This window comes from Prionailurus bengalensis, chromosome F2 (genome assembly GCF_016509475.1).
Source record: "Prionailurus bengalensis isolate Pbe53 chromosome F2, Fcat_Pben_1.1_paternal_pri, whole genome shotgun sequence".
In the NCBI taxonomy this organism is placed as follows: Eukaryota; Metazoa; Chordata; class Mammalia; order Carnivora; family Felidae; genus Prionailurus; species Prionailurus bengalensis.
The window spans coordinates 11948057-11970541 of NC_057353.1; the positions used below are offsets into that span (position 1 = coordinate 11948057).

At 46.5% G+C, this 22485-nt stretch overlaps 1 protein-coding gene across 1 annotated transcript in view; it reads left to right on the forward strand.

Moving 5' to 3' along the window:
• CHD7 (chromodomain helicase DNA binding protein 7) overlaps nt 1-22485 on the forward strand; it is a 190341-nt gene that overhangs the window by 55593 nt on the left and 112263 nt on the right. The window contains 2 exon segments of the mRNA XM_043601135.1: nt 9093-9360; nt 9362-10930. Of these exon segments, the coding sequence (XP_043457070.1) occupies nt 9268-9360; nt 9362-10930 (1662 nt within the window). The 5' untranslated portion in view covers nt 9093-9267.

Below are 22485 nucleotides of genomic sequence, written 5' to 3' on the forward strand. Positions count from 1 at the left end.
GTAGTCAGTTGCTTGAAATTGGTCTAGATAGAGGGAATAGGGAAATATATATATATTATATATAATATATATATTTATCACCCAAAGGGAAATATATTTTTAAATGATGATTTTTTACTAGGCTAATAAACATGTGGCATCATTTGCCTTTATAGATCAAGCATGTTTTGTTTGTTTAAACTATGCCAGAATATTTTACAATATTAAGAAGACATACCAGCAATGACCAAATACGTAAAGTTTATATTACTCTTCCATTGGTCTGCAGTATAAACCTCCTTGCCAGGTGGATTGAAATACATTTCTGAAGTTTAATTTTTCCCTGTCCCAAATAAATTACATTAAAAAAATTTCCATTTTACCTATTTCTGGACCTGTGTCTGGTGTCTTCCTCATCTATAATAAAATTAATTAAGATAGCGTTAAAAAGGGGTGCCTGGGTGGTTCAGTTCAGTTGAGCGTCCGAATTTGGCTCAGGTCATGATCTCAGTTCGTGGGTTCAAGCCTCTGTGCTGATAGCTCAGAGCCTGGAGCCTGCTTCGGATTCTGCGTCTCCCCCTCTCTCTGTCCCTCCCCTGCTCATTTTCTGTCTCTCTCAAAAATAAATAAACATTAAAAAAGAAAGATAGCCTTAAAAAGATCTGGGACAGAGGTGCCTGGGTGGCTCAGTCAGTTAAGCATCTGACTTGATTTCAGCTCAGGTCATGATCTTGTGGTTTGTGAGTTCGAGCCCTGCGTTGGGCTCTGCGCTGGCAGTATGGAGCCTGCTTAGGATTCTCTCTCTACCCCTCTCTATCCCCCACCCCCCTCCAAATAAATAAATAAACTTAAAAAAAAAGATCTGGGATAGATTGCACAGTTTACATGATACGTATCTTACACATATGTTGTGTATAGATGCGTATACAGGTGTTCTCATTTCTTTTGCCACATTATATTGAATGCTCTAAGTGCTTTTAGGACATATAGTGGTCTGCTGCTGGGCCATGCGACGTTGTGTGCAGAAAGAAGGTCACCCTAGAGGTGTTCTTCTTATGTCTGTGGTGGCACAAGCAGGTCAGCTGTCTGCCTTCTCAGTGGGCTCAGTCTTTGAAGGAGCTAATTTCCGAGAGTGATATTTCCATGCGGAATCGCAGGGCGTAAAGGTTGTTCTCTAAAGGACATTGATTTCCATGATTCCTGTGGTTTAGAGGCACAACTTCTATATAAGACAGTATGTGTCTTTTGGCCAACTTAGAAAAAAAAAAATTAGTGTTGTGGCCGTGTGCTTGGTATGAGCTGTTAGCTGAGTGCTGTTTCATTAGTTGCCTTGAAGGGAAGCATTGGCCCCAGCACCTTATATAGAAAAAAAAAAAAAAATCATCTTTATCTGAAAGGCAGCTCAGAATATCCAGACTCTCAAAGTGATGTAGAAATAACTGAAAGGTTTCTGCAAGAAGCCTGTGAAACAGTGTGTTATGTAATGTAGCATTAGATATTAATGTTAGCTGCCTTTTTTTTTTTTTTTTGGTCATGCAAAGTGATTGGCAAGCAGATGGATGTATCTTTAGAATCAAACCACTTTTAGATGTCCACTCCTTGTAAACCATTAGAAATTAAAATTTGTCACTAATTCAGAATCCTTTGGATGAGGTCAGTATTAGTATTGTTTCTTAGGAATGCCAAGGCCTTCTGTAAGTGTAAGATAGCGTATCTTTGTGTTCTCTGCTTTGTAATTCTTTGGGATGAGTTGCTTGTTGTTGGTTATTCATTCTCGTGTTAATTGAGGAGCAGTGGGGCCCTACCTGGGGCTCCCCCAGTTTTCACAGACACAGGAATCAGCAGGGGTCCTTGTTAACAAAATGCAGATTTCTGGGTCAGGAGGTCAGGGTTAGGACCCAAGATTCTGCATCCCTCACCAGCTCCCCGGAAGTGCCAGTGGTCCCAGGACTCCCTTCAAGTGGCGAGGCTCTATGTAGTCTGCAGGGAGAAGGGCAGGCAAGACCGCGCTTGGTGCTTTTGTAGCCCTTCCCTCCGTGCAGCACAAATACTAGGGAGGACTTCAAAATCAGCCTGAGAAGGAAAGGGCTGAGGGTCAGGGGGTTTTCCCCAGGTGGCAACAGAAGAACTGAGATGAAAAGAGAGGCTGGACTGCACAGCCAGGGGGCAAGGAGGCCGGTGTGGAGGCAAGGAAGGTGCGAGGAACTGAATGGGTGATTGTTGGTAAACTTCCTGTGGTTGGACAGACCTAGCCTGGGTATTTGTGCACGTTTCCGGGGCAGGGTGGGGATTTGGGAGGTTAGAATGGAGGGATCTGATTATGAAGTGCCTTCCACCCACACTGGAGCATTTGGACTTGAGAGAAACTCCTTGAAGGATTTTGATCAGGGGAGAGACATGGTGTGTTTTGTGTTTTGGAAGATCATTCATTCAGCTGTGTGAACTTGTTGAGACCTGACTTGGGAGATACAGCCAGGCTTTAATGTTTTGTCCTTGACTAACACAGGAAGGCCCGACTCCATCCGAGATGGTGTGATCTAAGAGGAAGAGGCGGGCTTGTGGGATATTTGGGAGGCGGACTTAGCAGGTTGGTTGGTGGCTGGAATAGGTCGGATATGAGAAGGGCATCTGTTAGAACAGCAGCCTGCACAGAACAGGGGCCACGTCTGTTTAGGTCAGCTCTGTGTCCCCAGTGTCTCATAAATGTGTTATGCAAAGTAGGCACTCATTAAATATTTCTGAAATGAACGAATGATGAGAAGGATAGAGGGTTATTTCCCATTGTTTGGCTGGGTCAAAGGGGTGGATGGAGCTAGTATTAGCTGCCATAGAAAATGCTGACGTAAAGGGTAGCGTTACCCTGTACAACGTCGATTCCGAGCATAATTTTTCCTATAAAAATACGTGTCTCTTCAATTAGTGTCGGCATATTTGGGGATTATCCAGTGTTATAAATGGAAACTAACTGTGTAAATGTAATTTGGTTTTATTTTTCATATGGTGCTCGGACCAACATAGACCTTCTGAAGCACCTTGAATCCTTTTTTGTTCTTTTTTTAATCTTTTTCTTCCAAAAAAATAGTGAATAAAAATAATGCACAAAGCCACTAAGAAAAATAGTGGCTTTACTATCTAGCTGTGTAGGTTCTGGGTTATAAAAACTAGGTTTGCAAATACTTCATTCAAGGGCAGTGGTACTATGGCAATTCTAAGTGAAAAGGATTTTGACATTAATTATTCCTGAGTGTCCCATTTTGTATAGTTGAGCACCATTCTTAACACAATAAAATTACTCATTAAGAAATAGAAATATATGTTGGGAGGTGTTACAGAAAGGAGAACTCTTACAGGTTGCAAATATAGTTAATTCTCATAAAATGTGATAAATGGAACAAATGTAGATGTCATTACAAGGGGTAGGTGTGGACCTTTGAAAGGATACTTGGAAAGAATGCTCTGACCAGGAGAAACTAGTTTGCATCAGAGAGAATTGCTACTATCTAATATGGTTTCATCTAAAAATGTTACCTCTCTAATAAGAAATATATAGTAGTGGCCATGGAATTTTCTGCAGCGATGGAAATGTTGCATGGATGGACGGTACACGCATTGCATAGTGAGCACTTGAAATGTAGCTCGTGTGACTGAGTACTGAGTTTTAAATCGTGTTTAGTTTTAATGTACATAGCGACCTGTGGCTCATGGCTGCTGGCGGGGACAGCACGTTCATAGCGAGTTGCTGCTGCCTGAACATACTAATGAGGAAGAAAATGTGGCCTTCCCCGGGGCAGGGGTGGGTCGTTCAGGAAGGGCACCCTTTGGTCCATGAGGCAAATCTGGAACTGACTTGCGGTGAACTGATGTTGGTGACTTGAAGCATTTCTTGATTCTTTACCTGGGTCATTGTCTGTTGGGTAATTTCCTTCTGCCACAGCGAGCATTGGCCTGGGTAGACGTTCCTCTTTCCCAAGTGGCTCTGCGGGGCCATTAGTGGGCATTGATGTCCACAGGCCTCGTGGTCTGATAGATCTATGAATATGAATATTCAGTGGTGCTGAGCCCTTCACCTTTTGTGTGGTCACCTATCAGCTTATGGATCCTCCTCCTTTTGATAATGGTTTGTAACCTCGATGATGAGAGGTGTCTTTGCAGGTTGTACTGTGGGTGGTGACGGGTTTTTCCAGCTGCTAGACGCTGCCTTGGAAATGCTGATACATGCTTTACCCAATCCCAGGAATCATCAACAGGGTCATGTTATATGCCTCAGGCTCTTTGGAGGTGCAGGAGAGAAACTTAAAGAGAACAATTACGAATCAAGCTATAGAACTCAAAATAGTCTTCACCAACCAAAAGGCAGTCATCTTGAATCCACGCTTGCCCATATTGTGTTAGATATTTATGAAAAAGTTTTCCTTTGGATGAGGTTCTGCCTGCACAATTGGATACAAAGTGATTGGGCTATGGAAGATATTTTGCATGTGAAGGTGTTTTGTATTCATTTACTTCCTTGCCAGTTTCCCAGATCACTGTGATACCAAACTGAAACTTGGCTGCAGAAATGCCATTTTGGAAGAGCCACGTAGTTAAGCCTTGTTTATGGGAAGTTTTGCAAGTCAGAAATTCGCTTCAAAATATTAATATATATTTTTGCCCAACTTACTTCTCTCATCTTGGTTTGTTGTATACCTTTTGCTTTCATTGATGATTCTCTGTGTGGCGTTTACTTGTTTTTTGGATCGGCCTACTTTTCATCCTGCGTGCGGCCCCCCAATTAACCCAATAGCCTCAGTATGCTGCTACTACGAGCTTGCTTCCTAAAAGTTACAGGTAGTGTAATTAACAACATTGGTTTGAAAGGAAAGGCTTCTTCTGTTTGGTGGTCTCCACAGTTTAGTGACTTATCGCTGAGCAAGACAGACCCAATTTAGGCCTCTAGGAAGCTGCTCTTGCTGGTAAGCTGCCATTTCTTCTCTACGCTTCTCTCTCACCTTTGGGAATTGTTTGCCATGAAAATATTTTGTAGAAGATGCTTACTTCTCTCGGTCTGTAAAAAGGTTTTTTATTCTGTTAGAGAAAGGGGGTTTGGGGGCGCCTGGGTGGCTCGGTCGGTTGAGCGTCCGACCTCGGCTCAGGTCACAATCTCGCGGTCCGTGAGTTCGAGCCCCGCGTCGGGCTCTGTGCTGACAGCTCAGAGCCTGGAGCCTGTTTCAGATTCTGTGTCTCCCTCTCTCTCTGCTCCTCCCCTGTTCATGCTCTGTCTCTCTCAAAATCTCTCAAAAATAAATAAATGTTAAAAAAAAGGGGGGGGTTGGATTAGAAGGTATCCGAAGTGCTTGCGAATTCTCGTGGTTTCCCAGTGCATCTCTGCTGCAGTGTAGGTGACGCCGTTCGCTGAGCTGTCTCGTGGAGCCCCTCCTCACCCCCAGACACAGCACTTACTTCCTGCACTGTCATTCTCGTCTCAGAAAATACTTGCCAGTGGGGCACTGAGTGGAACTTACATTATTCTGTCTTCACTGTATGTCTCTGCACTGTTTACTGTACAATATCACACATAGTTAAAATATTTGTCATCATAAATTCCCAAGAACTATTTTGTAAAACGGCATCCTAAATTTTCATTAATGTAACTCTGCTCTGAATCTTACGTCTTCTCTAAGGGTTATCACTTGCAGATGAGCTCCGTGAGGACGAAGGGAATTTTGTTGGTTTTTATTCACTGAGATATTTCTAGACCGGTCCCTGGATCATAAGTAGGTCCTCAGTAAATGTAGTTTGAATAAGTAAATGTGATTTGAGATTTAGCTTGATTTTTATTTAAAGCCAAATCAAACATAAATACATCTTGAATCTTTATTATCCAAGTGATAATTGGGAGAATTATTTGATAACACTGACAACTTGTATTTCTGTTTCTTCTTTCTAACAACCTGTAACTAGGCTGTCCAGTGTGGTGGCCATCACCCCCATGTGCGCAGTTTTTACTTGAAATGTGTCTAGTAGAAATTGAGACATGCCGTGTGAAATACGTACTGGGTTTCAAAGGACTCAGTACCAAACAACGTAAACGATCTCATTCTTTTTTTTTTTTTCATGTTGATTATACGTCGAAGCAATAGTATTTTGCATATATTGGGTTAAATAAAAGCTATTATTAAAAGTAATTGCACTCTTTTTTTGGTTACTTTTAAAATGTGGCTATTACAAAATTTAAAATGGCATCGATGGCTCTGATCTGACGGCTCACTGAACAGCTGATCCATCCTGACATAGAAAACGTAGGCTCTGAGTGCAGCGAAGGGGGCAGCCCACCTCCAAAAAAGAGTTTTAAATGAGCATCTTTGATAGAAACAAAACTAGATGTTGCAGCTGTGACTTGGGAAAGTGGGCATGCAAATGGACTTGATCAAATTAAAAAAGACCAAAATAAATTAATTAGATTAGCTCAGATCAGAAATATGAAATCCAGCTACCAGATGGATTCCTAGCACAGTCGCCAGCCAAGTCTTGAGGTCAGAAAAGGGGCAGGAAGGCGGTGGTGGCTGTCCGGGCAAGCGGGAGCCATCACTAGTGACAGCCCGAAGCCACAGTTTTTGAAGTCCTGTCCCAGAGCTCCCCTGCCGGGGGTCTCCGTGGGGGTGGGTGGCGCACTTACTGACTGCCTGGTACTCTGTCATTTCACCTGCTGCTGTGAAATGGACTCTTAGTCGGAAAGATTGGGGGACTGACTGGAAGCGGAAGCCCACGCGTCAGGTAGGATTACTTACTCTCAGCGAGTGTTCTGTTTTGTCCCTGGCCATGCCTGTAGGCCACTTCTTTTTCCCTTTCTGCTCAGCCTTAAACCGATTGATACAAAGTAAGCGTCAACTCCAACTCCAGAGCTGCCTCGCCGCCACCGGGCTCCAACCAGGCCACTCCCTCCCCCTGGGGTGCTTCCCCTGGGATGCTTCCCCCGAGCCCCCCAGAGCTGGCTGGGACCCCCATGCAGCCACGTAGCGAGGCCTCCCATGACACGTGGGGGACCCTGGAGGATGAAGCTGTTATCCTATAAAACAAGGCCATCCGTGTAGACAAGTAGACACTACCTTCCTTAAGCTAATTTGAAAGGTTATTTTGGTAAGCGGTTAGTCTGCACGGCTGGTTTAAGCTCTTATCAAGTCCATTCTAGTATTTATTTCCTTGGAAGCTAGAATGAGTCTTGAGTAAATGAAGACTGACTACTTAGGCTGTTGAGGAGTAAATTCAGTTTATAAATATTTGCTTCACTTGGCACCAGAAATTTCTGCTTCTCTTTATTTTGGATTTGAAAGTAGTTGTGTAGTAAAGCAGCATGTCGGTAAATAAAACGGCTTTCACGCTCACCTTATTTTCACCCTTCTGACCTCTGTTTTGAGAAAGTCGATCAGAAAATTCATGGCAGTTAGCGGCGGAGTGAGGAGACCTTTGACTTCAGCTGACAGCTGTCACCTGAAAACTACAGACCTGGGGACCTTCTCAGGTGTTGTGTCTGTAGTTCTGACAGTGAACAGGAATGCTGTTTACATTTTCTGTAAGCAAAATTCTCCCCTTGTTAGGAATATGTTAGAGTTGGACAGGCAGGAACTGGGTTTTCTCTCTCTTCCTGGTAAGTTCTCAGCAGTGCTGGTCGCCCATTGTTCATGCCCGTGCTCATGGAGAAGTGGGTCAGTAGATTTTATGACAGCCTGTTTAGAACATCACTTTTGAAATTCTTCAGCAAGATCCTGGTTTTTTCAAGTTGGTCAGTATCACACAATGCCGAACGTGCTTATGAACGAGGCAAAAATGAGTTAAATTCCAAAGATGTTTAAGATTTTGGACATTTTTCCTATGTGAATTAGTTCTTTATTAGGTTGTTGATTTAATTAGCATTCAACAAAAACACTTTCCTGCTCTGATTGGTGAAGCATTCTTTAAATTGGTTCTTTCAATCGGACACAGAATCTGTTAGGAGCTGTTTGAGCCTTAGGTAGCGTGTAACTGGTGCTGTAGACACAGGACGCTGACGGCTGTGCGTTACCCCTACTGGCTCTCTCCCAGAAGAGGTCCAGGCAAGGCTGAAACCTGCACAGATATTTTGAACTTTATTCTGTTAAACTAATTTTCAGTTCGGGCCAGTTTGGGGGAAAGTTTCTCGGTTTCTTCTGATGAGAATAGTCACCGTCTCGAAACTGTGCGTCCAGCTGGAGTTTTCCCCGAGGGGTCAGTGGGCTCTGGGTCCATCCTCGGGGTCCGGCGCCTGCCGGTGGACTATGACCTGTGATTGGACTTCTGTGCCGGGGATGCGATACGATGGACCCCGAGCCACGAGCGAAATCGGTCCTCTTGGAGAGCGAAAGCCTGTATTCTGGCGTCTTTCTGAATCTCGTGTATTTCTGCCACGAAACATAATGGCATTATGAACTTATCGTCCCGTTTGCGAGCGTGCTTTCCGGCATCGTCGAGGACTCTCCCTCGCTTGAACATCATCGTGGGCACTTTCTCGCTCGACGCCCCCGTTGCTGTTACATAGTTGTCTGTGGGCCGTAAATATCTAATTTGTACGAAATGACCGATTTTGGTATTTGTATAATCCTCTAGTCAATTTAACTAAGTTGAGCTTTTCACAGCCCTCGGTGCCGCGGCTGCTCATCTGATTACACTGCTCAGGGGAATAAGGTTAAGGGCGGGCTGTCGGTAACCAGAGCATTTCCAGGGCTTTAGTTCAGCAGATGGGCTGCTTGGCTATATTCATACATCTGCTTGCCTGCTGTGGCAGCTGCCGCTGTTTCATGTTGTGTTCTTTTGTTCTGTTCCATCCAAGAATGGAGCGCTAGGAAGTGGAGTGAATGGATTAATTTAAGGTTAAGGTTAGTGTTTTGCTTGCTTTCTAAGTAACCGATCATAATAATGCTTCTGGTAGAAGCTAATGACTTTCTCTTAAAGTGAACTAGATTTATAAAATACGGCTCAGCGAGGGGGCTAGATTAGTATTGTTGACGGAGACCAAAATGAAATGCGTAAAACACTGGCAGTTTTCATCATTTGTTCCTAATTCTTTGTTTTCTTCCTCCCTCCCCCACCCCCCACCCCCCCCACCTCCCACTCTCTTCCAGGACCTATATCCAGACTTTGCCTGACACTGCAGGGTCCGAGAGAATTAAAGAAATACGGAATGACACGAAGAAGATTAGTTAAGGATTATAGGCTTTGAGGACAAACACCTCAGTGAGGTGGGAGCACAGACACGCTCCTGAGCTGTAGTTTGGAGGAGCCGCGTGTTGGAAGACGATGGCGGATCCAGGAATGATGAGTCTTTTTGGCGAGGACGGGAATATTTTCAGCGAAGGCCTCGAGGGCCTCGGAGAGTGTGGTTACCCTGAAAAACCCAGTGAACCCCATGGGTCAGCAGATGCCGATAGACCAAGGCTTTGCCTCCCTGCAGCCCTCCCTGCACCACCCCCCCGCGAATCAGAATCAGACCAAGCTGACCCACTTCGATCACTATAATCAGTACGAACAGCAAAAGATGCATCTGCTGGATCAGCCAAACCGAATGATGAGCGGCGCCCCTGGGAACGGGCTCGCGTCCCCTCACTCGCAGTACCACGCCCCTCCCGTCCCTCAGGTCCCCCACGGCGCCAGCGGTGGCGGTCAGATGGGAGTCTACCCCGGCATGCAGAACGAAAGGCACGGGCCGCCGTTCGTGGACAGCGGCTCCCTGTGGGGCCCCCGGGCCGTTCAGGTGCCGGACCAGGCGCGGGCCCCCTACCAGCAGCAGCCCCAGCCGCAGCAGCCCCAGCCCGCTCCGTCGGGGCCCCCCGCGCAGGGCCACCCTCAGCACATGCAGCAGATGGGCAGCTATATGGCACGCGGGGACTTCTCCCTGCAGCAGCACGGCCAGCCGCAGCAGAGGATGAGCCAGTTCTCCCAGGGCCAGGAGGGCCTCAGTCAGGGAAGTCCTTTCATCGCCACCTCAGGACCCGGCCACTTGGCCCACGTGCCCCAGCAGAGCCCCAGCGTGGCACCTTCCTTGCGTCATTCGGTGCAGCAGTTCCACCACCACCCCCCTGCTGCTCTCCATGGAGAATCCGTTGCCCACAGCCCCAGGTTCTCCCCTAATCCTCCTCAACAAGGGGCTGGGAGGCCGCAGACCCTGAACTTCAGTTCTCGGAGCCAGACCGTCCCCTCACCTACTATAAACAACTCAGGGCAGTATTCTCGATATCCTTACAGTAACCTAAATCAGGGATTAGTTAACAATACAGGGATGAATCAGAATTTAGGCCTTACAAATAATACTCCAATGAATCAGTCCGTACCAAGATACCCCAATGCTGTAGGATTCCCATCGAACAGTGGGCAAGGACTAATGCACCAGCAGCCCATCCACCCCAGCGGCTCACTTAACCAAATGAACACACAAACTATGCATCCTTCACAGCCTCAGGGAACTTACGCCTCTCCACCTCCCATGTCACCCATGAAAGCAATGAGCAATCCGGCAGGCACACCGCCTCCGCAAGTCAGGCCCGGAAGCGCTGGGATACCAATGGACGTTGGCAGTTATCCAAATATGCCCCACCCTCAGCCATCTCACCAGCCCCCCGGTGCCATGGGAATCGGACAGAGGAATATGGGCCCCAGAAACATGCAGCAGTCTCGTCCGTTTATGGGCATGTCCTCAGCACCGAGGGAGCTGGCCGGGCACATGAGACCAAACGGCTGTCCCGGCGTTGGCCTTGCAGATCCCCAAGCGATCCAGGAGCGACTGCTCCCTGGCCAGCAGCACCCCGGTCAGCAGCCGTCTTTCCAGCAGTTGCCAACCTGCCCTCCGATGCAGCCCCACCCGGGCCTGCACCACCAGTCTTCACCCCCACACCCGCACCACCAGCCTTGGGCACAGCTCCACCCGTCACCCCAGAGCACCCCGCAGAAAGTGCCTGTGCCTCAGGTAAGGGGACTCGGGTCCTGTCCGCCTCGCGGTGTGAAACGTAACACGGGGAACTCGCCCGATAGCTGTTTCCTTTGGATGTCGTCAAAAGCGTTTTCATCACGACTTCCTTAATTTTTATCTCGTAAGCTGCCCCAGAATCTCTTTTTTTTTTTTTCCTTCCTCCTATTACTCTCACTTACTGGCTTCTGCATTTACTCACTTACTCAGAAAGCCCCGATTCCTCCCATCCCAGGCGTTGTGCGGGGTGCTGTGGGGGCATCACGGACGGCTGGCCCCAGGCCCCTGCCCGGAAGGGTCGTCACTGCTGGTGGGGACACAGAGGTGGATTCCTGTTCTTTCTCTCTTCTCCCTCTGGTTTAAAAATACACTGAAACTTGGTTTCCAGCAAAGTTTTCTGTGCTTGTGCCCGCCTTCCCACCTCTCTTAGAAAATTACAACTTTTTTTTTCCCTTGGGAAGCTTCAAAATGTGTTCTTCTGTAATATTTATTTTACCAGCTGTTGAATGCTAGGGTGAACTTAAATCGCAAAGGGTAGAAAATCACAGTCCACATTAATCCGCAGAACATGTTTGGTCTCTAAGAGGTTCGGGTACCCGACACGGAAACAGGAGTCCTCCCTCTTGGAGCTGGGATTTTTGTTACCCTGCAGAGTTTATAAGCAGACATTTAAGTTTCAAGCTCTGGCATTCACAGAGATGGCTTGCCGTTATAAATGTGGTGTTTGTGCCCTAGGCCTAGGAGGGATAAATTAACATCTATATGTACAGATCATTATGATCACAACTTGAGTTTGGATGGCACAGAAGGCGATTTTAGAGCTGTTCTTTTTTTTTTTTTTTTATGTTTATTTATTTTGAGAGAGAGAGAGAGAATTTGTGCATGAGCGAGCCGCAAAGGGGCAGAGAGAGAGAATCCCAAGCAGGCTCCACACTGACAACACAGAGCCCGATGCAGGGCTCAAACTCATGAACCGGGAGATCACGATCTGAGCTGAAACCAAGCGTCAGATGCTTAACCGACTGCACCACCCAGGCGCCCCTAGAGCTGTTTTTAATGAACTTCTAATCAGTGTGGGAAAACATGACCCATGTGTGGAAAGAAAAGCAGAGTGAAAGAGCACACACAGTTATGTGACAAGTGTCCAGGGAGAGGAAATACCTGAGGATGTGAGTGCTTGGCATTTGGCTAGAGAGGGCAGGTGAACCGAAGACGGCGTTTCAGGTTTGGGGAGGACTCAGTGAATGGGGGCACGGGACCTGGAGCTTGCTGTGGGGCAAGCCAGATGGTAGAAATCTTGTATTCTGTTTTAAGGAATTTGGACTTCAGCGGGGAGCTTGTGATATTGATTAGACAGCACACAGGACGGCTGGGAGACCAGAAGTTTAGCCATGAGCCTGTGGTTCAGGCACGTAAGGACAGTTCGGAACAAGGACCGGGCAGCAGAAACAGAAGGGATTGAAGCAATGTGAAAGTAAAAAGGTTTGGTTAGGAAATACATCCGTGTGAGGTATCCCGGCATTTAGAACAGAGACTTAGAAGCCTCAGCCTCGGTGGGAGTGGGAAAGTGGAGATCAGGAAAGTCTTCTCCTGGGGACCTAGGACACAAGGACACGTACGGGTTTCGGGGAAGCAGACACTTGGATACTGCTCAGAGGAGCCCCGAGGTCGGTGGGAGCTGCCTGGGAGAGAGCTGCTCCCTGTCTCACAGCCCAGCCTGCAGCCCATGGGGAAGGGCTTCTGAGCCCTGTGGTGCCCAGACCGAGTGAAGGGAGAGGTGACGAAGCCAGTCTGACAAGAGGCTGGGAGCAGAGAGCCTCGGGGAAGACAAGGGCTATGGGATGAATAGAGAAGATCAATTCCTGCTCATTTGTTGTCCCCTTACATCAACCTCAAGGCAAAGATGCCCCTCTTCAGAACTGGCTGAAAGTGTGGGCCCTGAGGCCAGCCAGCCTGGGTGGCTTCTAGGGCAGAAATGAATGTGACTTAGTTTCCAGGAGGTGTTCTTCTCTTGTTCCTTGGAAAGCATCTTATGGGCCAGGAGACCTTTCCAGGGCGGTGATTCTGACTTCTCGTTCCAGCATCTTCTCACTTTGCTGGAGGACAAGCACAGTTTGAAGGAGATGCCCCGTGATGGTAATATGACCTCCGGGTGGGGGTTGTTGAGCTTTCCCTGGTTTTAAGAGCACGAAAGACCTCAGTAGGCGTTTCGGGGGATGGATAGGAATACGTGGTGTTCAAGTCACTGAAAACTGGAGGGTTTTGTATGCGCTAGACTCTGTGGGACCCGAGGTGTGGTGCCCGTTTTCTCCAGCTCCCCCTTCTTGAGTACGCCATTATAGACCAACTCAGGATGGGGGCAGGGCGTAAACACGTACATAGGAGGTATTTTTATTTAAGTTCAGTTGCCTTTAAAAAATTTTGTTCGTGGTATTTAGGAGCACCTAGGTGGCTCAGTCGGTTAAGTGCCGGACTTCGGCTTAGGTCACGTTCTCACACGTTGTGGGTTCGAGCCTCACGTCGGGCTCTGTGCTGATGGCTCAGATTCTGTGTCTCCCTCTCTCTCTGCCCCATCTTGGCTTACACTCTTGCCTGTCTGTCTGTCTGTCTGTCTCTCTCAAAAATAAATGTTAAAAAAAATTTTTAAAAATTTTGTTCATGGCATTTGCCTTCTTAATTTCTGCTTAACTTTGTATCTTCTTCAGCTTTTGAAGCACTCGGTTCTGAAAATAATCCGTAGGGAGGTGTAAGATCTTGTTCCCAAGAGCATACACTTTACGGTTGGAAAAGCATTTGAACTTCAGCTTGGTGACCTGAGACAGCTTAACCTCTCTGAACCTTAGATTCTTCATCAGTGAAATAGGAGAGATAGGGCCTGTCACAAAAGGTGTTGAAATTAATATATACCAAGCGCCTAGTATAATGCCAGCTGCTGGTGCGTATTCATGTTAGTTCTCCTCCAGGCTTTAGTTCTCGTCTCCGGTAATGCAGACCTCACTTTATAATTATGGCATTTCACATGTAAATACAATGTAAAATTACTTTTATTTTTAAGGAACAGGTTAAATATCATTAAGTGTAGTCTTAGTTATAAAACATTAAATTTGATTTGTGCAAATATTTCCCCTCCTTAGCCCCTGTTGACAGGTGTGATGGGGATAATGATGTGGGTACTTCAAAATGCTGTCACGTAATCCTAAAAACCTCTCTCTCCCTGTGAATGGCTCACATTCGGCTCCAGCAAATATATCCATCTAATTATGTTTTGCCTCAGAACTACTAAAATTATTTTGCATTTCATGTAGAACGGTGGTTCACAGCCATATTGTGTAGCAGGGGAAGTGACAGATCAAGTTGAAATATTGATGTGATTTGCTGAATTATCATGTTCAGACGGGCTTGTTGGCTTTTTTGTTTTGAGTTTTTCACTTTGTAAAAAAAATGTTTATTTATTTTGAGAAAAGGAGAGTGAACGCACGCACGCGCGCATGCTGGGGAGGGGCAGAGACGGCGAGAGAGGGAGAGAGCGAGAATCCCAGGCAGGCTCCGCGCCGTCAGTGTGGAGCCCAACGTCGGGCTCGATCCCATGACCTGAACCGAGAGATCATGACCTGAGCTGAAATCAAGAGTCGGACACCTAAGTAACTGAGCCACCCAGGCGCCCCGACTTTTTCACTTTTTTAAAGGTAGAAGGTAGGCTTTTTAAATGTCTCATGGGCTCTGAACAGACATTTTCTAAATTATATATACACACTTAAGTATCTTTGAAGGTAAGTTTAACTTGATACTGAAGAGTCAACAAAGGAAAATGTTAGAAAAGCCAGAGTTCATTGGACCGTAGTGTTCATGGTAGAGTGTGGACACGTTCTTTGGTGCAAGCTCCAGACTCTCCTGATTATTTGATAAAGTTTGCAGTGGAAGAAGAAACCCTAGCTTATGTTTCTTTTCTGTGGCTGAGAAGGATATTGGTTCCTGAGCCTTTTCATTTCAGACCCATTTACGTGTTTAAAAATCATTGAGGACTTCAAAGATCTTGGGTTTATGTGGGTTATATGTGAGGATATTTATTGTCTTAGAAATTTAAACTGAGGACAGTTTGAAATACTTACTTGTTGATCGTTTAAACATAATAAACCAGGATGGCTTAGTCAGAAGAGCACGCGTGATGTTGAGCCTCATGTTGGATGTAGAGATTCCTTAAAAATAAATAAATAAATAAATAAATAAATAAATAAATAAATAAATAAGCTTTAAAAGGAATAAGCCAAAAAATATTTTTTAAATGAAAAATAATCATTTTCCAAAACAAAAAAACTTAGTGGCATGGTCTTACCTTTTCTCAAATGCTGGATTCTGACAGCTGCCATTGCATACAGTCTGCATGCAGGTTATGAGCCTTTGGAAAAGTCTACTCATGTTTAGAGAGAAAGAGAGCGAGGGGCAGATAACATCTCACAAGACCCCGGAGACCCACTCTCAGAGCTACCAGCACGAAGGGAAGCATGTAGACTTTGGCGTCTGCAGCTTTTGAGTCTAAGTACCACCAACTGATCTCTGGCCCCGTGACCTTGGGCAGGGGACTTAACCTCAGGGCCTCGATTGCATCTGTCTCAACTGAGGACAGATTTACCTCCCTGGTTAGAGGCATAGCAAGATCAGCAATAATATCTTTTAATGTTTAACATGGTATCAGATACACGGTGGGGACTCAAAAATGTTTTATTAGCATTGGGCAAATGTTCAGAATTGCTCGTTGCAAAGTTTAAAAAATAACTTGAAGCACTTATTTCGATGTTAACTATTGTCAGAGTTGTTTGCTTTTGTTTCCCTGGTTTTAGGGAACAGTTATCAGGTTCTGAGGCCCCTGATGGTGGTGGGAGATAGTGCGGGCAAGCGTCTGCCATGGAAAGCACGGCACCGGCGTAAGCGCCGTGTGCTTTGGGGATAGCTCCCAATCCGGTCTTGGGCGTGTGAGGTTGGGGTCTGGGAGGGTACCCTGGGGGGAGTGAGGTCCTCACTGAGATGTGAAGGGTCAGTCCCGGTTGAGAGGAGGCTGGGTGAAGGGGGAGGGAGAAGAATTTAAGGCTTAGGAAATCGTGAGTGCATGGGATGTAGGGCTGGGCTGTGGGAGAGGAAGCTGTGTGGCACCCCTGTGGGACCTTGTCGGTCACGGTGAGATGCTTAGAGCAGGTTCTGTGTCAGTGAGGTGCACTGGGAGGTCTCCGGCAGGGACAGCACCTTTGGGGCACCTGCAGCACTTCAGGAGTGGGGAGAGACAGAGACACAGAGAGAGAGAGAGAGAGAGAGAGAGAGAGAGAGAGGGAGAGAATGGAATGTTCATCAGTGCACAGTGGTTGTGGGTGAGAGCCACCTGGAAGGAGAGCTCAAAACATGGTTTTGTTTATTTGAAGAGCTTATCTAGAAAAGACTGGTTAAGTGGATTGTCCTTCAGGTTGCAGGTAAATCCCGGAGTTTCTGAATAAGTTAAACTGCTGCACAGGATACAGGTTTCTCCGCTTACAGATCCTGCTCTTGTAGGGGGTGTGGGGGAGGCAACTTCTGGTGGAATTTAGAATCTGCAATGTTGTGTCCTTAGAATATTTTGAATACATTTGTACCCTTTGCATTAATTTGGGCCTGAAATACAGTCATGGTGAAGAAAAACAGAAGCAGAAAGAAATTTTTAAGTGCCTCCAAGGTGGAGGTGATGGGTAATAATTTCTGTGTCCTAATTTTCCCCCAGGAGATTTTTTTTTTTTAAAAGAAAAAAAAAAAAAAAAGGAAAAACACCTAGAAGAATCAGTGGTTGTAACTTTTCCAGTTCTCTGTCTTTCCATGACATCTTACAAATATTTTAAAAAACAGCCTTTCTGGGAAAACCTTTTCCTGGTAACTTTCAAGTAGAGCAACTATTCTACTGAAATTCTCTCAGTTCACCCAGTAAATATAGAATTCCAGACATGAGCAGAGTAATTGGCAACTACTAAATAGATTTTATGGAAAATGTGGCCACGCGTCTCGAGCTTTACTTATGCAAATGGTGCTCCGAAGCAGAGAAAAACACCTTTTTAATAGAAAGTGCATGTATCTCTACGAGCATCACTCTCGACATGCTTACGTGTACTTTCCTACCCCCATGGATGTCTAGTGGAGATGGAGAAAACAAAATATATCTAAAGGAAACCCGGCTTTGACCGGCGTGGCATTCAGGGGCCGGTCTGAGTGTACCCACCTTCAGAGAGCAGGCGCCCATAGCTAGACCTCGTGGGAACAGGGCGTCCCACGGGCTCACGGAGCGATGTCAGGAGGGTCGCTGCTCTCCCGCGTGCCGGTGGTGGCTGGCCGGTTATTTCTTCATGGTACCTTTGGTTCCAGCGAGCTCTCCGCCCTTGACTGCCCTTGACTTTACTGGTGGATCTGTTGTTTCTCTGTGAGGACTCCAAGGTATTTCTTCTACTGCACTTTGTATATGCTGCAGCTTAATGAGAACCTCCTCGTATCTTCCCTCAGCATAACTGGTTTATCCCAGAGGTCAGAGATTCCGTGGGTTAAAATGGAAAATACCAAGTTTAGAGTGAAGGCAAAGGAAAAAATTCTGCCCCGTCTCTCCTTTCACCCCACTGTCTGAAAGCATGAAGTGAGCCGCATATTAAATGGTAGCCTAGTCTCTTGATGCCTTTTATTTTGTAAAAGAGTATTGTTTTCTCTGAGTATCAAGAATGTTGTAGGTAACAAGTTGTTGTTTTTTTTAAATTTTTAACAATGTTTATTCCTTTTTGCGAGAGAGAGACAGAGAGCGTGAGCAGGGGAGGGGCAGAGACAGAGGGAGACACAGAATCTGAAACAGGCTCCAGGCTCTGAGATGTCAGCAGAGAGCCTGATGTGGGGATGGAACGCACGAATCGTGAGATCATGACCTGAACTAAAGTCGGACGCTTAACTGACTGAGCCACCCAGGTGCCCCAGAAGTTAGTTTTTTAATTTACTTTTCAAGCTTGGATATTAACCATTGGCTAAGTGTCCTAAGCAGCCAGTGAGTTTTCTTAACCTTTAATAAGCCACTTTTAGGTACTGCATTTTAATCTTGTATCTTGTTACTTTCATTCAACTCCATTAAATAAATATTTATTGAGTGTTAGGTGCTAAGCACTATATTAAGGGCAGAGATTGGCCGCCTGGGTGGTGCAGTCGGTTAAGCATCTGACTTCAGCCAGGTCGCGATCTCGCGGTCCGTGAGTTCGAGCCCCGCGTCGGGCTCTGGGCGGATGGCTCGGAGCCTGGAGCCTGTTTCCGATTCTGTGTCTCCCTCTCTCTCTGCCCCTCCCCCGTTCATGCTCTGTCTCTCTCTGTCCCACAAATAAATAAACGTTGAAAAAAAAAATTAAAAAAAAAAAAGAAAGAAAGAAAAAAGGGCAGAGATTGGCGATGTGGCAGAAGAAAGGGGGAGATAAAGGCCTTCACCGAGATGGACAGGGAAGTTTGTTATTTAGGTGTCATCTCTGGCTGTCATTTCTTCGTGTGCCAACTATGTTCTGGACCAGTGCTGCCCAGTTGAAATGTAGTGGGAGTTGCAGATACAGGCCACGTGTGTTATTTTACATTTTCTAATGGTCACATTAAAAGACACTGGTAAAATGAATTTTAGTAGTGCATTTAATTAACCCCCAAAAATCTAAAATACTGTTCCAATACATAATCAGTATAAAATTACTCATTCGGTGTTTTACACAGGATTTGAAATCCAGTGTGTGTTTTGTACACATTTCTTATTTCAGTCAGTCTGCAATTCCATCTCCACAGAATGCGAACCAGGAGCCCAGGGTGACTGGCGGCCGCCATATTGAAGCCTCTTTCAATAGCAGTTGCTTCACGTTCTTTTTGGAAACAAGTCAGAATATAAATAAATCTATGCACATATAAGTAAATTTTAGGGGCACTCAGCTGGGTAGGTGTCCGACTTGGGCTCAGGTCATGATCACGTGATTCCTGAGTTTGAGCCCCGCGTTGGGCCCACTCTCGGCGCAGACCGGAGCCAGCTTCAGATCCTCTGTGCCCCTCTCTCCGCCCCACCCCCTCTCATGTGGGCACTCTCTCAATAAAAATAAACGCTTTTTTATATAAATAAACAATACATATGTAACAAAACGTATGGAATATAAAAATACATTTTAAATTGTTTAACGTATGACAGTATGCTTGAACACATACTCTGTGTGTGTTCATTGCGAGGTTGGAGAAGTAGCAGCATTTTTTAGGTATCAACACGTGTAGTGTTGTGTGTGTGTGTGTTTGTGTGTGTGTGTGTAGTATCCTCAACACTTCACGGAAGGATAGGTTATTGAAGCGAAATTTCGTTTGTTTAGGTTTCAGAGAAGGCTGCCTGAAGGTCTTTCTACTTTGTTGTAGGAAAACATAGCGTTTCTCTTCCCCATTTCTCTTATAATCTCTTCCAAGATTTTTTTTTAAAAATTTTTTTTAATGTTTTATTTATTTTTGAGAGAGGGAGAGACAGAGCATGAACAGGGGAGGGTCAGAGAGAGGGAGACACAGAATCTGAAACAGGCTCCAGGCTCCGAGCTGTCAGCACAGAGCCCGACGCGGGGCTCGAACTCACGGACCGCGAGATCATGACCTGAGCTGAAGTCGGACGCTTAACCGACTGCGCCACCCCGGCTCCCCTCTTCCAAGATTTTTAGTTTCAAGTGGTTTTTGGATACTTTCAGTAGTTTTTCCCTCCCCTCCCCCCACCCCCATCTCTCTTGGCCTCTCTGTCACTGATGCCTGTTTATGAAATTGGTTCTCCAAGGATAAGGGAGAAAGCCCTGTCTTTACCATTGTGCACACCCCCCGCCCCCCTCGCCTTTTTCTTCTTTGCTGCTTTTTCCTTCTGCATTTTAACAGTCCTTCAGAAAGGCCATCCCTGGCCCTGTGAAGCAGTAGGTAGCCAGGGAAGGAAAATTGGGAAGCGGGTCAGGGGGACAATTAGGGGAGAAGCACTCCTAGGCCTAACTTGGAGAATCTACCTTCATCTTGACATCTTAATATTCCTGTCCATTTGCTGTAGTTCCAGCTGTCAGTCTGTAGGTAATCTCTCAGTAGCCACTGAGCGCGGGCCCTCAGTCTTCCTTTCTTACTGAGTACAGCTCTCGTATCAGCAAAGGAAGTCTGCAGCAAACTTGTGCTTTCGCCTTGCGGGACGTTTAGTAGGTGATGGCGTGTCACCACGCGTGAGGGTGTTTGGCTCGGTGTGAGAAGCATCAGAGAGCCTTCTAGGGACGGGGGCATGGCACTGGCGCTGGTGCCCGTGGAGGAGTTAAGGAAGCTGTCCAAATGCCCAGAAGCTGGCACCACGCAAACAAGTCAAAAGTCAGCATAGATACAGAGGCACTCAGTACCCTGCTCGCTGTTTCCCTGTGGTGGGACGGTGAGAGAGATGGCCCGGTGAGGCTGCAAGGCGTTTCCTTACGTCCTGTTTTAGTGGCTGCGTTAAAATCCCCACCCAGCCAGTGATTCAGAGGGAACATGCCATTTTGATTCCCCTTCACCGAGAGCGCATTTCTCTTCTGCTTTAGAGTGTATTTGGCCTCTTCTCCTCCACTGCCCTTTATGTTTAATTCTAAGTAATTCTTCCCATCAATTTCAGGAGGATTCTTAGATTTTAACACCCTGTGAAGGCAAAAAAAAAAAAAAAAGAAAAAAGAAAATCTGTTTTAATTTGAAGTAAGAGGTTGTTAACCTTGAGAACTGTTTTGTTCGGGGCCCAAGCAGAGGCGGCTCAAGTAGTGACGTTGGAAACCTTGCCGAGTTTCCCGAATGGGGTTCCCACTTAGTTTGTGCCCTTCCCGTCTCTCCATGGGCAGGCGGGAGCCGCTGCCTACCTCTAGGGTAGGAAACCCACGCGCAGCCCTTTGGTGGACCCTCAGGTCCCTGTTGCTTGCTCATCAGAGGGGACCGGGGGCATCGCAGGTGGATTTCTCTGCTAGTGAGTAGGCAAGGACTTGTACAGCATCCTTTCTCCAAAGCTTTTTCTGCAGTTATTTTTCTGAACTTTTTAATGAAGGGGCCACGCATCAATTTCAAGTTCTTACTGAATGCAGGAATATACAAAGTTCTAATTGAACAAAGCTCGAGATCCTAAATTTTTAGACCATGCTTCTTTGTGGACTCTTAACGGCATGAACATTCTCTTTAACTTAAACAAACAGTCCTATAAAATCGTGGATTATTCGGTCATGAAGCGTTTGCTTTCACTGTTAACGTTGCAGCCACCTCAAAATGTCAGCATGAAGAGATGGCTAAACTCTAATACCACTGTGGCGGTTGACAGAAATGGACGGTAGGGCCTAATGGGGAGTTTCCCTCAGTCTTGACATTTTAATGTTCCTCTCCATTCTCTGTATGCACAGCTGTAAATCTACAGATGATCTGTCAGTACCCACAGGCAGGAGTGGAACTGGGGCAGTCGCCGAGCAGGATGTGCTGACGTTGCTCTAAATTGGTCCATTACCAGGCCGACTCCGTCTCTGGCTGCTCAAATATTGCAAAGAGATTTTCACAAAGGAGAGCCGTTGAAAGGCACGGAGGCATACCACGGATTAAAGGAGCCAAGTGCGAGTTCTTCAGGGAAAAAGTTGGATGATTTAGAGGGAGCGAAGTAGTATCTCATTTTTATCAGCTCTTCCTCCGGATGCTCTCCCGGTGCACGTTAGCCGTATCCCCCTCAACGACGGGGACTGTCAACGGGCCACACTCGTCCCCCGGGCCACGGTCAGATGCGAAGGCAGCGCCAGCCCTCGGTGTCTTCCGTACCCCGACTTCTGATTCAGTCACGTGTTCCTCGTACTTTGAAACGACGGTAGAGGATGGCTGAAGGCAGGAGATACTCCAGAGCCTGATTCTGGAAAAGGTCCGTCCTTAGAGCTGAGCTTGAAGCTCATGCGTAGCTTTAGTGTTTGCAAGAAAGTGAAAAACCAGTATTTACGTGTAAATAAGTCCTCTGAGCTTAGGGTATCTTTGGTGAAGGGAGAGAAGCAAACCAAGAGACTGGACAGCCGTAGAGCAAAAATGAGCCAGGTCGTAGGATCGTTTTTAACGCGTCGCCCTCCCTGGAGACTTGAGCGAGACTCCTTGGTAGGCCAGGCCGTGTTCCAGGCTGGAGTAACATTTCGTGTCAAATATAAATTTGATTCCGAGAGTGCGTCAACGGGAAACGGTGCCCGTTTCCTTGTTTCATTTAGTGTTTCCCTTCTCATTTTTTAAACACGTCGCACCTCTGCTCTTCTGTCCAGCGGGCCACCCGCTGGCTGGCGTGGCCAGGTGCTGGGCCACTGCTGGCGAGTGAGGAGTGCAGGCGTGTGGAGGCCGTGGGCCTCGCCGGCACGGGGACTGCATCGGAACCTCCGTCTTCCAGTTTGGGCTCAGTCGGAAAACTGGCTGCTTAGTTAGTGTCCCTGAACTTGCTTCCCGAGGATCACAGGTACCATTTGCTCCCGATCATTGTGAGGGTTGCAAGACAGCGGCAGTCAGGTGTTTAGCACTGTGTGTGGCAGGCGGTA